We start from the raw sequence: 12,981 nt of genomic DNA, 5'->3' as shown, positions 1-12,981 counted from the left end.
CCTGAAATAATAGCATAAATCCATAATCTTTACATGCTTACAGATCTGTGGAAGAACATCAACTGATCTGTGAAAAACACACCTGACTTCGATCTAGCATGCAAGAGGGTATACGGACTAGTGTGTCAACATCACAACAAAGAGAATCACATACCATTTCGTATTGCCGCTTATGCTGGCTCTGTTTCAAGCAGTTCCTTGTGGCCTCGCCAGCATTTTGACGACGAAGAGGCTCAAACGGGCACGCTAAAAACCTCAGGCTGGCTGAAAACCGGTCCGTATTCCACTTGTCTTCATCACTGCTTGAGCCGGCCATATTTGTTGTTCAAGGCTCGTGACGTAGCACACGTATGTGCACAAGGTCATGAGCCAAGACTGCGCGCGCGATGGAACGATTCAGAACAACCAAAAACGAGTCAAAGTATACTTTTTGGATTTCTGTGTTCATTTTTACACACGCATTTGTGGTTGATGAATTAAGAGGGTCAACATATCAAAAGTGACCCTAAACCTTGGACTTTTCCTTTAAGTTGTTCTATGTGGGTTGACCAAGACAAGTTGTTATCGATAACAAAACCCAGTACTTTGTGATGATCGACTTTTTCAACTATTTCACCATCCAGCATTAAAGCAGGACCAGCCGAAATAAGATTCTGGCGTTTTTGTCTTGTTGTTATGTTCATATATTTGGTTTTCTTTGGGTTAAGAGACATATGGTTTAGTTCAGTCCACTCTGTCAACTGGTGCAAACTCCTTTGAAGTGATTCTGATAAGCGAGTTAAATTTATGTTGCTGGAGTCAATTGTGGTGTAATCTGCAAAAAGTTCACATACATTTTGAATATGAAGGGGGAGATAATTAATGTATATAGAGAGGAGGAGGGGTCCTAAAACCGATCCTTGTGGTACACCGTATTCTACTTCTTGCATGCTCGACGCCGAGGCGTTTGTAAGTACAGTGTGTTGAGAAATGAACTAATAAGTTTGACAGTTTCGACTCCGACGCCATACAATGCGAATTTTCTCAGTAATAACGTGTGATCAATAACGTCAAAGGCTTTGACAAAATCAACAAAATTGGCACCACAGAATTCATTGTCATTAATTTATTTTCTCTAGCCATTGATCAACAAGAGAAATTAAGGCAGTATGGCATGAATGGTTAGCTCTAAAACCCAATTGTTTAGGGTGAAGTAAATTGTTTTGGTTAAAATGCGTTAGAAGATGCTTGTTAATGTAAAGAGAGAGAGAGAGAGAGAGAGAGAGAGAGAGAGAGAGAGAGAGAGAGAGAGAGAGAGAGAGAGAGAGAGAGAGAGAGAGACTAAGCTGTGACTAAAAACTCTGTCCTATGTATCAAAGATCAGTCAATCAGTCAGTCAGCCAGATCAGTCTCTCTCTTACTCTATCTCTCTCTCTCTCTTATACATATGTTAGATGTTCATGTTTCATGAATTCCCTGCAGATCCGAATAATCCTTAACAAAACACTGTAGGCAAACCTATTACAGCCCTATTTTGGAAATATAAATTCGGTTTCGAGCTTGTACAAAAACAATGTTACCAATGTAATGTAAGTAACAAGATTAAGACTGTTGCGTCGTGGTATACTTCGTACTACATTCCCTAAATATTCTGTTGTAAATCCCATAGTGCAGATTTAACAAAGCTCGTCTTGTGTTAGAGAAATGGCTAAATTTCATTGACCTTTTGTTCTTTTCCTGTTACAAACAAAAAATTGGTAAAGCGATGAACAGAAATTCTATCTTAAAAAAGCAAACAACAATCTAATTTGTATAATTATTCATTGTACACAGTTCTGAATATTTACACTCAGATAGCGATTACTCTCCTTGTGCTTGCTAAATATGTGTCGGTATGTATCGATATGGAACTCCATTAGAACCTAGACACATTTTGGTTACAAGTTCAGGTTTAGGAACATAGAATCAAAGAAAAGAACAAGTTATAGAACGAAAAAGATTGGACCTGCTGTCGGAAAAAAACACTCAAAAACAAGCAAACAACATCGCCACGACACTTTTCTTAACTCTTGTTCAAAAGTGAGTTTTCCACGTGTACTTTAACAGGAGGTTTGAGGCTCCACACACACATGGGAAAGCCAAGACTAATAATGGCTGCCACCATGTGCTATGTCCCAAACCCTTAATATGTGTATTTTAATGTGTGAAACCCTTCTATACAAGTCGGGAATAACACATTAAAATACACATATTAATTAGCACGCACATACTTATAATTATTATCCCAACGACATAGAATTACAAACATAAACATTCATTATCACAGACACATTCATGCACCTGCCTGCGAGCATATAATGCAATGCATTTCCAAACATATGATGACATATGTTTTTCCTCGGATAAGAGAACAATATTTTTCATATCCAGCGTCTCCCGATAAGAAACACCTCAGATATAAGAAAGCAAAAATAATTTCCTCTGGACTTTCTTATAAGCGGGTTCCACTGTATATCTATTAAAAAAAAGCGTCTCTATGTTTTCTACATTATTTGGTGTGTTTTTTTCAAAAAAAGTGCATGGTTCAATGAAAACATCACAAGCAAATTAGTGGTCCTGATGTGTTCTGCCTAGTTTTTCTTGTTGTTCAGGTTTGTTAAAAACAAAGAAAGAAAAAAGTCGCGTAAGGCGAAATTACTACATTTAGTCAAGCTGTGGAACTCACAGAATGAAACTGAACGCACTGCATTTGTTCACAATGACTGTAGTCCGCCGCTAGTGCAAAAGGCAGTGAAAGTGACGAGCCTGTTCAGACCATTATTTGAAGCACACCAGGAAACTAAAGAAGCATATCAAAAACAGAGTAAAAATAAGTTAAATTATCAACTTCCAAAAAAAGAAGACAATTTGATTTTTTTTTTGAAATGTCGAGGGCTAGTTATAGGTTATTTTCAGCAAGCTTCTTAATGAATTAATTGAAATTGCCTTTAGTTTTTATTTTCTTCGATTTGTTGAAGGTGGTCCATATTAGGGGACTCACACATACTTTGAGGTTTTGCTATTTGTTTGCAGTAGAACCTCGGGGTACACACTGCTAAAATGTAACAAATACTGTCTTAGCTGTCATATACAGTATAACAATTTTTGTGTTATGAAAGCTCTGGCTGTGGACAGAAACGAGTCCGTTTTAGGCCGCAAATTTAGAGTGAACGCTGCCAAAAGTGAAAAAAGCGAAAAAGCCTAACGGTTTTGAGGTTTGTGTTTCTGCAACTGTTTTGACATGTGCAACTTATCCAGAGAGGGTGAATAAAGCGAATGAAATTGTTTTTAGCGCTCTAGCGCTTTTTGTTTGTCAGATCAAGAGGTGGTCCATATTAGGAGCCGGTCCATATTAGGAGCCCTTCCCCTATTATAACACCCACTAAAGAAATTCTTGGTTTGATCGTCGCTTCTTTGTATTGAATTTTGTGTGTGTGCAGATTTAATTTAATATCTGTTAGGCAAACGGAAAGACCGTCCTTCTTGAGTACACAATGAAGTTAACCGCCATATATATAGGCTTTCACATGAAATTAGAGCATTCTGTCACTTGGACACATACACAAAAATCAGCATCACGGCTGCATTCTGTGCAGAGGAGGAGCTTTTTGCTGATTTAGTTCAGCAGAAAAACGTGGATGTCGCTTGCAAAGTTAATTCAACAAGACATTTCCCGCAGACGGGCGCTGTGGCGGGGTGGTAAGACGTCGGCCTCCTAATCGGAAGGTCGAGGGTTCGAATCCCGGCCGCGGTCGCCTGGTGGGTTAAGTGTGCAGATTTTTCCGATCTCCCAGGTCAACTTATGTGCAGACCTGCTTGTGGCTTATCCCCTTTTGTGTGTACACGCAAGCACAAGACCAAGTGCGCACGGAAAAGATCCTGTAATCCATGTCAGAGTTCGGTGGGTTATCTAAACACAACAATACCCAGCATGCTTCCTCCGAAAGCGGCGTATGGCTGCATACATGGCGGGGTAAAAACGGTCATACACGTAAAATTCAGCCCACGAACGTAGAAGAAGAAGGATTTCCCGCAGAAAACGGCTATTGAAGGATTCTTTATCCTGGCTCTTATTGTGTGTGAAAGCCTGAACTGACCAGTGGTGAAGAAAATGATTGCTTACACCGAAAGGAACATATACTTTTAACTACTTATTACCAGGTAGCAAACCTTGATAGCTTGTCCATTGGATATCGGCTTTCTTGGTTTCAGGCTGCAAGAATCTTTCAAAAAGTGGTATCTTCATTTTCTTTTTCTCCTGGCTGCAAAATGCCATATCATTTGATGTGTAATTAATTGATATGTAAAGCGCGGAGAGCACAGTTGTGGTTCGCGCTATATAAGCTTTCCATAATAATAATAATAATGTGTAATAAATCAAATAAGGATTAAAGCGTGAGTTTTTACTGCAATGTGTATGCTTATTATTTATTTAGTATGAGTGTGTGTGTGTGCGTGTGAAGCACTTTAAATACCTGACTTATTTTATTAATGAAACTATTTTCATAATAAAGGAGAATTCATTCTGAGCCCTCCCCAAATCAATCAAATAGTCAACCAATCAACCGATCAATCAACATTGCTACCAATGCATCAATAACAACAGTTGTCACACATAGCAAAAGAAAGAAGTTTGCAAAGTGTGTTACCCAAGTAATTTTTGTTAAAAGCAACTGCACAAAACAAATTAAACAAGTCGCGTAAGGCGAAAATACAACATTTAGTCAAGCTGTCGAACTCACAGAATGAAACTGAACGCAATGCAATTTTTCAGCAAGACCGTATACTCGTAGCATCGTCAGTCCACCGCTCATGGCAAAGGCAGTTGCGCTGAGAAAGATAGCACGCTTTTCTGTACCTCTCTTCGTTTTAACTTTCTGAGCGTGTTTTTAATCCAAACATTCATATCTGTATGTTTTTGGAATCAGGAACCGACAAGGAATAAGATGAAAGTGTTTTTAAATTGATTTGGAAAATTTAATTTTGATCATAATTTTTATATTTGTAATTTTCAGAGCTTGTTTTTAATCCAAATATAACATATTTATATGTTTTTGGAATCAGAAAATGATGAAAAATAAGATGAACGTAAATTTGGATCGCTTTTAATTATTATTTTTTTTTACAATTTTCAGATTTTTAATGACCAAAGTCATTGATTAATTTTTAAGCCACCAAGCTGAAATGCAATACCGAAGTCCGGCCTTCGTCGAAGATTGCTTGGCCAAAATTTCAATCAATTTGATTGAAAAATGAGGGTGTGACAGTGCCGCCTCAACTTTTACAAAAAGCCGGATTTGACGTCATCAAAGACATTTATCGAAAAAAATAAAAAAAAGTATCCGGGGATATCATACCCAGGAACTTTCATGTCAAATTTCATAAAAATCGGTCCAGTAGTTTAGTCTGAATCGCTCTACACACACACACACACACGCACACACACACATACATACACCACGACCATCGTCTCGATTCCCCCTCTATGTTAAAACATTTAGTCAAAACTTGACTAAATGTAAAAAGTCAGGAAACCATGCAGGCATTAATTGTTTTGCACAAGACCCAAGTTCGAGAATTCCGTACATATTCCGAATCTTGATGGATTCAGAAACAAGCGATAGAAGAATGAACACGAAATTGCACACCCGTGAACATTAAAGTTACATCCCCTCTCGTGTAAATGAGCCCTATTATCACACACTCAATCAATCAATCAATATGAGGCTTATATCGCGCGTATTCCGTGGGTACAGTTCTAAGCGCAAAGATTTATTTTTTAATTTTTTTAAATTTTTTTTTTATGCAATTTATATCGCGCATATATTCAAGGTGCAGGGATTTACTTCTGCCGTGTGAGATGAATTTTTTTTACACAATACATCACGCATTCACATCGGCCGGCAGATCGCAGCCATTTTGGCGCATATCTTACTTTTCACGGCCTATTATTCCAAGTCACACGGGTATTTTGGTGGACATTTTTATCTATGCCTATACAATTTTGCCAGGAAAGACCCTTTTGTCAATCGTGGGATCTTTAACGTGCACACCCCAATGTAGTGTACACGAAGGGACCTCGGTTTTTCGTCGCATCCGAAAGACTAGCACTTGAACCCACCACCTTGGTTAGGAAAGGGGGGAGAAAATTGCTAACGCCCTGACCCAGGGTCGAACTCGCAACCTCTTGCTTCCGAGCGCAAGTGCGTTACCACTCGGCCACCCACACGATGTCTCCACTTCTAAGTACATGAATAACAACAAACAACGAGACAACAAATGTGCAATGTTTACAACAGAAGAGTGTCCAGGTCGACCACAGGCACTTGAATTAATGACAGCTAGTGCCATGCAAGGCACCATGAACTTATGTAGTCTAGGCTTCCTGCCATGCGCATGTACCATCAGGAACCGAGCTAGGCCATTCGATTTACGTGCTTGTGATTTGACTCATAAACCATCACAGCCCTGATACATGGAACGTCCAAAGAAGAGATTTCTCTTCAGTATAAAATTCAGAGAGACACTGACACTGACACTGACACTGACACAGTTTAATTGAATATGGGCCTACAGCCCCTTTCAATGGGGGAATACACATGAATCACAGGAAAAAATAGAAAACATGATATTTAAACGTATGCAAAATACACAGTGGTTTGTTCCAAGCTTTCCTCTATCTATAATCTTGCACATCAATGCTGCCTAATATATACATACAACCGAACAATAAATACAGCAACAACAAAACCTTCAGCGACAATTAATCCTCATTATTATTTAACATTGACAATCTTAACTGAAATGCAAAAAACAAAAACTTTGCTAAATCTACAATTGTTTCTGTGTCTTGTTTTTTAAACATGGTAATCATACTGCCCAACTGATCACCAACACTTAAAAACTGTGCTAAATATTTTATTCTTAACTCACAATATGTTTGGCATTCAAACAAAAAATGGATTTCGGTCTCTAATTTATCTTCACAAAAGGGGCAACACTTGTTTTCTGTTGAATTTTGGAAGCGATATCTGTGGATATTTATCCGTGAAACGCCCATTCTAAATTGAGCGATGACATTTCTGTACACATCTTTCCATACAATGTCCACATAACGTTCTTTTTCAAAACAGGCTTTATATTTTCCATACAGTGATAGGCGCTCACTCGAGTCCAAATGATTACGCCAATCATGACAGAAGGAACTGCAGAGCCTCTCCTTCAGTTCTGCAAAAAAACACCCTCTCGTTTCCACTTCCAAACATCCAAATTTGGTCAAATTCATTTTCACACAGAACTGCCTTTACATGCGTTACCCATGTGATACCACCTTTTTCGTGGAGGTTGAACAACATTTTGTATGCCTTCTTTGAATAAAAATTGTCTGGCTGTCTCAATAACCGTAACCAATATTTAATCAACCTTGTGACTGTTGTCACCCAAAGAGGATACCTACCCAATTCACCATACACAACATCATTGGGAGTTTTATCTACTACGTGCTAAATTCAGAGAGAGAGAGAGAGAGAGAGAGAGAGAGAGAGAGAGAGAGAGAGAGAGAGAAAGAGAGAGAGAGAGAGAGAGAGACACACAAACACACACACACACACACTCACACATACACACACACACACACACACACATAAAGATAATTTAGTAAAGAAATTGAATGACGAATTTAATAACGATCCAAGTGCTATGTGGAAAACTCTAAAAGATTTAAAGACGATGGGTGAAGTCAATACAACTAAAAATGTGCAATCAATCCAATGAAATGGATTGATCATTTAGAGAAATTGATAGGAACAGAAACTAAAGTTTTTGATGAAAGAAAATACATAGTAAATGAGGAATTAAAGAAGATGCACACACATTGTTATACACCTATTTTAGATGACCCCATAACAGAGAAAGAATTAAAAAAAGAATGTAAAACGTTGAAAAATAAGAAGTCATCCGGAAAAGATAGAATAACCAATGAAATTATAAAAGCAAGTTTAGATCATATGACTAAAATATTAGTTAATCTATTCAACATTATTCTTACAAGTGGTAACTATCCTACAGAATGGAAGACTGGAATAAGTGTACCATTGCATAAAAAAGGAGATCCAATGAATCCGAGTAACTATAGAGGAATCACTCTTGGTAGTAATTTGGGAAAATTGTTTTGTAAAATCATAAATTCAAGAATCAACAACTTTTTAGAAAAAAAGAATATTTTGATAAAAGAACAAGCTGGGTTTCGAAAAGGATACCGAACGATGGATCAAATATTCATTCTGAAGAAAATTGTAGACGATATTATCAATACTAAAAATGGTAGCTTATATGGATGTTTCGTAGATTTTCGAAAAGCTTTTGATAACGTTTGGCATGATGCACTTTTACTTAAGATATACAAAACCGGCATAAGAGGTAAATGCTACAATATAATCAAAAACATGTATATTAATACAAAGATATGCACACAAATGCAAGGTGGATATTCACCAGATGTATTGGTTAAAAAGGGAGTACATCAAGGAAATACATTAAGCCCAACTCTTTTTATATTTAGTCAAGTTTTGACTAAATATTTTAACATCGAGGGGGAATCGATTTTATTTTTTGAGAGTTGGATACAACGAGGTGTATTGGTATTAACTGACATTGTACGTTCGGGAGATATATTATCATATCAAGATATATGTGATTTGATTGGATATTCGCCAAACCGAATTCTTGAATATAATGTTGTAAAAGCTGCTGTGTCATTATTTATGAGGAAAAATGCTGTAAATATGACTGATGATGTTTGTATTACCTTACCACTGTTTAACGGCAAAAATGTGTTAAGTGCCAGCGAATACAGGAAAGAGATTATTAATATGAAAACAGATGTACCATGTTCCGGAGGATTTTGGAAGAGAAAGTTTAATGTAGAAATTGATGAACGATCCTGGATAGTTGCCTATCAGTCAACACAAGAGACTAGATTAAGAGTTTTACACTGGAAAATTATGCACAACATTTATCCGACCAACATTCTCCTGTGTAAAATGAAAGTAACGGAAACTAATAAATGTAATTACTGCTGTGATGTAACTGATTTCATTGAACACTTCTTTTTGAATGCCCGGTTGTATACAAATTCTGGAAGTTTATTGAAGAATTTATTTTTCGTACTTTAGAAATTAAGATTATTTTGAATGTTAATGATGTTTTATTTGGTATGCATTTTGTAATGGTGAGAAAGGCAACTATGTATAAATTGAACCACATTAAAAACAAATTCGTTTTTACCGTTGGAAAGTATTTTTAATAGGCAGTTACAGATAAGAAGCATTTTTGTGTGAGTGTTCGAAGAACAAAACGTTAAAAAAGTTAGCTTGCTGTTCTCGATAAGTTGTATTTAATTCATTGTATGAGATATTGTTAATTGTTGTTATTTATGTGAATAAAATTGTTTGAAAAAAAAAAAAAAAAAAGAAACGAGGGTCGTGGTGTATGTGCGTGTGTGCGTGTGTGTGTGTGTGTGGAGCGATTCAGACTGAACTACTGGACCGATCTTTATGAAATTTGACATGAGAGTTCCTGGGTATGATATCCCCGAACGTTTTTTTCATTTTTTTGATAAATGTCTTTGATGACGTCATATCCGGCTTTTCGTGAAAGTTGAGGCGGCACTGTCACGCCCTCATTTTTCAACCAAATTGGTTGAAATTTTGGTCAAGTAATCTCCGACAAAGCCCGGACTTCGGTATTGCATTTCAGCTTGGTGGCTTAAAAATTAATTAATGACTTTGGTCATTAAAAATCTGAAAATTGTAAAAAAATTATTTTTTATAAAACGATCCAAATTTACGTTTATCTTATTCTTCATCATTTTCTGATTCCAAAAACATATAAATATGTTATATTCGGATTAAAAACAAGCTCTAAAAATTAAAAATATAAAAATTATTATTAAAATAAAATTTCCGAAATCGATTTAAAAACAATTTCATCTTATTCCTTGTGGGTTCCTGATTTCAAAAACATATAGATGTGATATGTTTGGATTAAAAACACGCTTAGAAAGTTAAAAAGAATAGAGATAAAGAAAAGCGTGCTATCCTTCTCAGCGCAACTACTACCCCGCTCTTCTTGTCAATTTCACTGCCTGTGCATCGAGCGGTGGACTGACGATGCTACGAGTATACGCTCTTGCTGTAAAAATGCAGTGAGTTCAGTTTCATTCTGTTAGTTCGACAGCTTGACTAAATGTCATAATTTCGCCTTACGCGACTTGTTTGATTGTGCGGGTGATTATTATTATGCATACAAAAGATTGCGTGCGAGCCAAGATATGTCAAAAATAAAACGGTCACACTGGCTCGGACAGGACTGCAAACACGGAAAAACACGCATTTTTGCATTTTGCCCCTTATTCCCTATACTTGTAACACAAGTATCGGGTAAACATGCATACTTTGCCAATTTATACGCATTTCTTTCACAAAAAAATCTTGTTTCTTCATTGTAGTTTCCCATAATTGTAACACAAGTATTGGGTAATCATCGGGTAATCATCAGGTAATCATCGGGTAATCAGGCCTTCAACATCGATACGCAAGTTTGCACAACATAGACTGATCTTAGTTTTTTACAGTTTCCCATAATTGTAACACAAGTATTGGGTAATCAAGCCGACCTTGCCAATTTATAGGCAAGATCTTGTTTATTGATTGTGGGTTCTCAGCATTTTACTTTTTATTCCATATAATTAAAACAAATGTATTGGAAAAAAACATAAGCTTACCTTTGTTTTTTTTCTGATCAAAGTTTCTGAAACTTTTTTTCTCAAGGATTCTTGGTTTAAGGCAATGGTTTTAGCTAATAATAACAAGAACAAATCGTTCTTACATATTTCTTTTTACCACAAAATAAGTCTCAGACCGCTTTACAAACAGTAAAAAATAATACAGTGGACATTTAAAGACACAACTCTTCAAGTGTGAACAAATTGGCTCACCTGTTCAGATCTTGCCAGGATTTTTACATGGGTTAAGGCTATCCCACCACTTGCCCACATACCAAAAATTACCAGCATGGATGCTTTCTGTGTAGAATTGATTTTTTTAATGAATTCTTGAAAGCTACTTGTGCCAATCTGTGAAATTAATTTATAAAAACATTCTAATTCTGCACAGAAAGCAGCCATGATCTTGAATTTCGGTAAGTGTCCAAGCGAAGGTATAACCGCATCCCATGTTCAAGTTTGGGCACATTTGAGATAATGAGCAAGGCTATCCCTTTAAGTACATGCTCTAAAGAGCTATATGCTCTTTGCGTTCAAAGCCGTATTCATGAATATAATATCTCTGTGTCAGTTGCTTGTCAATAACTTGATGCCGCTGACTAAGCGATTGAAACAGGGCACCCTGCTAGACGGAGGAACAAACGGTGATCTTGAATACTGGATGAAAGCCGCACGGTATTCAGTGCCCTGGGTGTCAAGTCAAGTCAAGTCAATATTTATTTAAAAAAAACCCAAGGCTTGTAATAGAGGAAAACCACAGAGCTACCATGAGCAACGTCTGTGACACCGCAAACAACAGAAAATGAAGCCACACCTATGTGAAGTATGCCAGCGGATGTTCCAAGTATTGCACTTGTGTGTGTGTGTGTGTGTGTGTGTGTGTGTGTGTGTGTGTGTGTGTGTGTGTGTGTGTGTGTGTGTGTGTGTGTGCGTGTGTGTGTGTTTCACGGTCAGTGAGTATCACTCCAGTTGAATCTTTTCCCCGAAGTTCTTCTGCCGCAGTTTTCATCGTGGGGCAGACGGGGCTTTTAGTTTTAATACCACACCAATAGTCTGCTCGTTGTTTTTGTTTGTGTGTTTTAGGTTCATGTTTGTTTCAATAAGCTTACCCAGTCAGCTGTTGAACATGCACTCCTTGGAGTTTACATTTAAATGCACAGATGACGATGCAAGTGCGCTGTAGACTTCCTTGAGTTGCCAAATTTGATATTAGTCACTCAACAACTAGACTCCACTCGTCTCGGTTTGAATGGACGGTCTGGGCTTAGATTATTTTGTCTTGAACTGACTTTATCTCCAAGTTATCGGTTTTGTCGTAGACTCTGGAGGCAAAATTCTTCATCCCGTGATTCGCTTAGGCTGTGAATCCTCATACAAACGTAATATGTCTGTATTAAAATCATATTCAAAGCATATATCGACGTGTTGCACAACTCAACACCACCAGCGTCAAGTCGCAAATTCAAGTTCAGATAAAGAACCCCCAATTATTGTAAACTACACCTTTTGTCTGCTGAGCTGTTTGATTGTGAACAGCACAAATGTGATATATTATACACTTTATGTATCACACACGATTCTATTGTGTTACGGACGGGCATTGGGCTTTCCATATCTCCTTCAGCTTTGCAGGGCTTACTTGATGCACAGTCACAGTCTCCTCGGCTCGGAGTTTGCAAGGGTTCGACCAGCCGTGGAAAAATCCTCGCAGTCCCTTCAGTTTGAAAGGGGGCCCCAGCCTCTGTATACACAACGACACATACACGTCCTCCAAGTAAAAGAAAGGCACGTGAGGGGAAACGGAAATGACGTGGCGTGCCACATTGAGGCTGGTGACGTAAGTTGTCCCCGAGCAGAAGCCGGGGTAGGTTTTTTCAGGGTAAGCTTTGACGGAGGCGTACCACTTGGAGTTTTTGCTGCGGATGGGTTGTTCGTTGAAACGGCAGGCCCCTCCGACTGCCGTGTGCAGCGTTGCATTCTCGCGTCTGGCGATGTTGAGAAGATTGGGGACGTTGATCCACATGTCGTCGTCAGCTTTCAACAAAAACCTGTGGAGCAAAAATAAAGTGAATAGTATAAAGACCACTGTGGAACTCACCCTTTAAGCCCCACACCCCGCCCCTACCTTTAAAAAACAAAAAACTTGCTTTTCAGATTTCCTGTTCATATAATCTGTTAAT

The 12,981-nt window shown here is 37.8% G+C and overlaps 1 protein-coding gene across 1 annotated transcript in view; it reads right to left on the bottom strand.

Moving 5' to 3' along the window:
* Nucleotides 1-12,981, bottom strand: part of LOC138979921 (beta-1,3-galactosyltransferase 5-like) — a 34,753-nt gene that overhangs the window by 1,686 nt on the left and 20,086 nt on the right. Inside the window, exon 5 of the mRNA XM_070352696.1 lies at nt 155-12,849. Coding sequence (XP_070208797.1) covers nt 12,381-12,849 — 469 coding nt within the window. The 3' untranslated portion in view covers nt 155-12,380. The remainder of the gene's footprint in view (nt 1-154; nt 12,850-12,981) is intronic.

Source organism: Littorina saxatilis, linkage group LG11 (genome assembly GCF_037325665.1).
Source record: "Littorina saxatilis isolate snail1 linkage group LG11, US_GU_Lsax_2.0, whole genome shotgun sequence".
Lineage (NCBI taxonomy): Eukaryota > Metazoa > Mollusca > Gastropoda > Littorinimorpha > Littorinidae > Littorina > Littorina saxatilis.
Note: the sequence above shows the minus strand (reverse complement) of the source record. Positions and strands in the feature narration are given on the sequence as shown.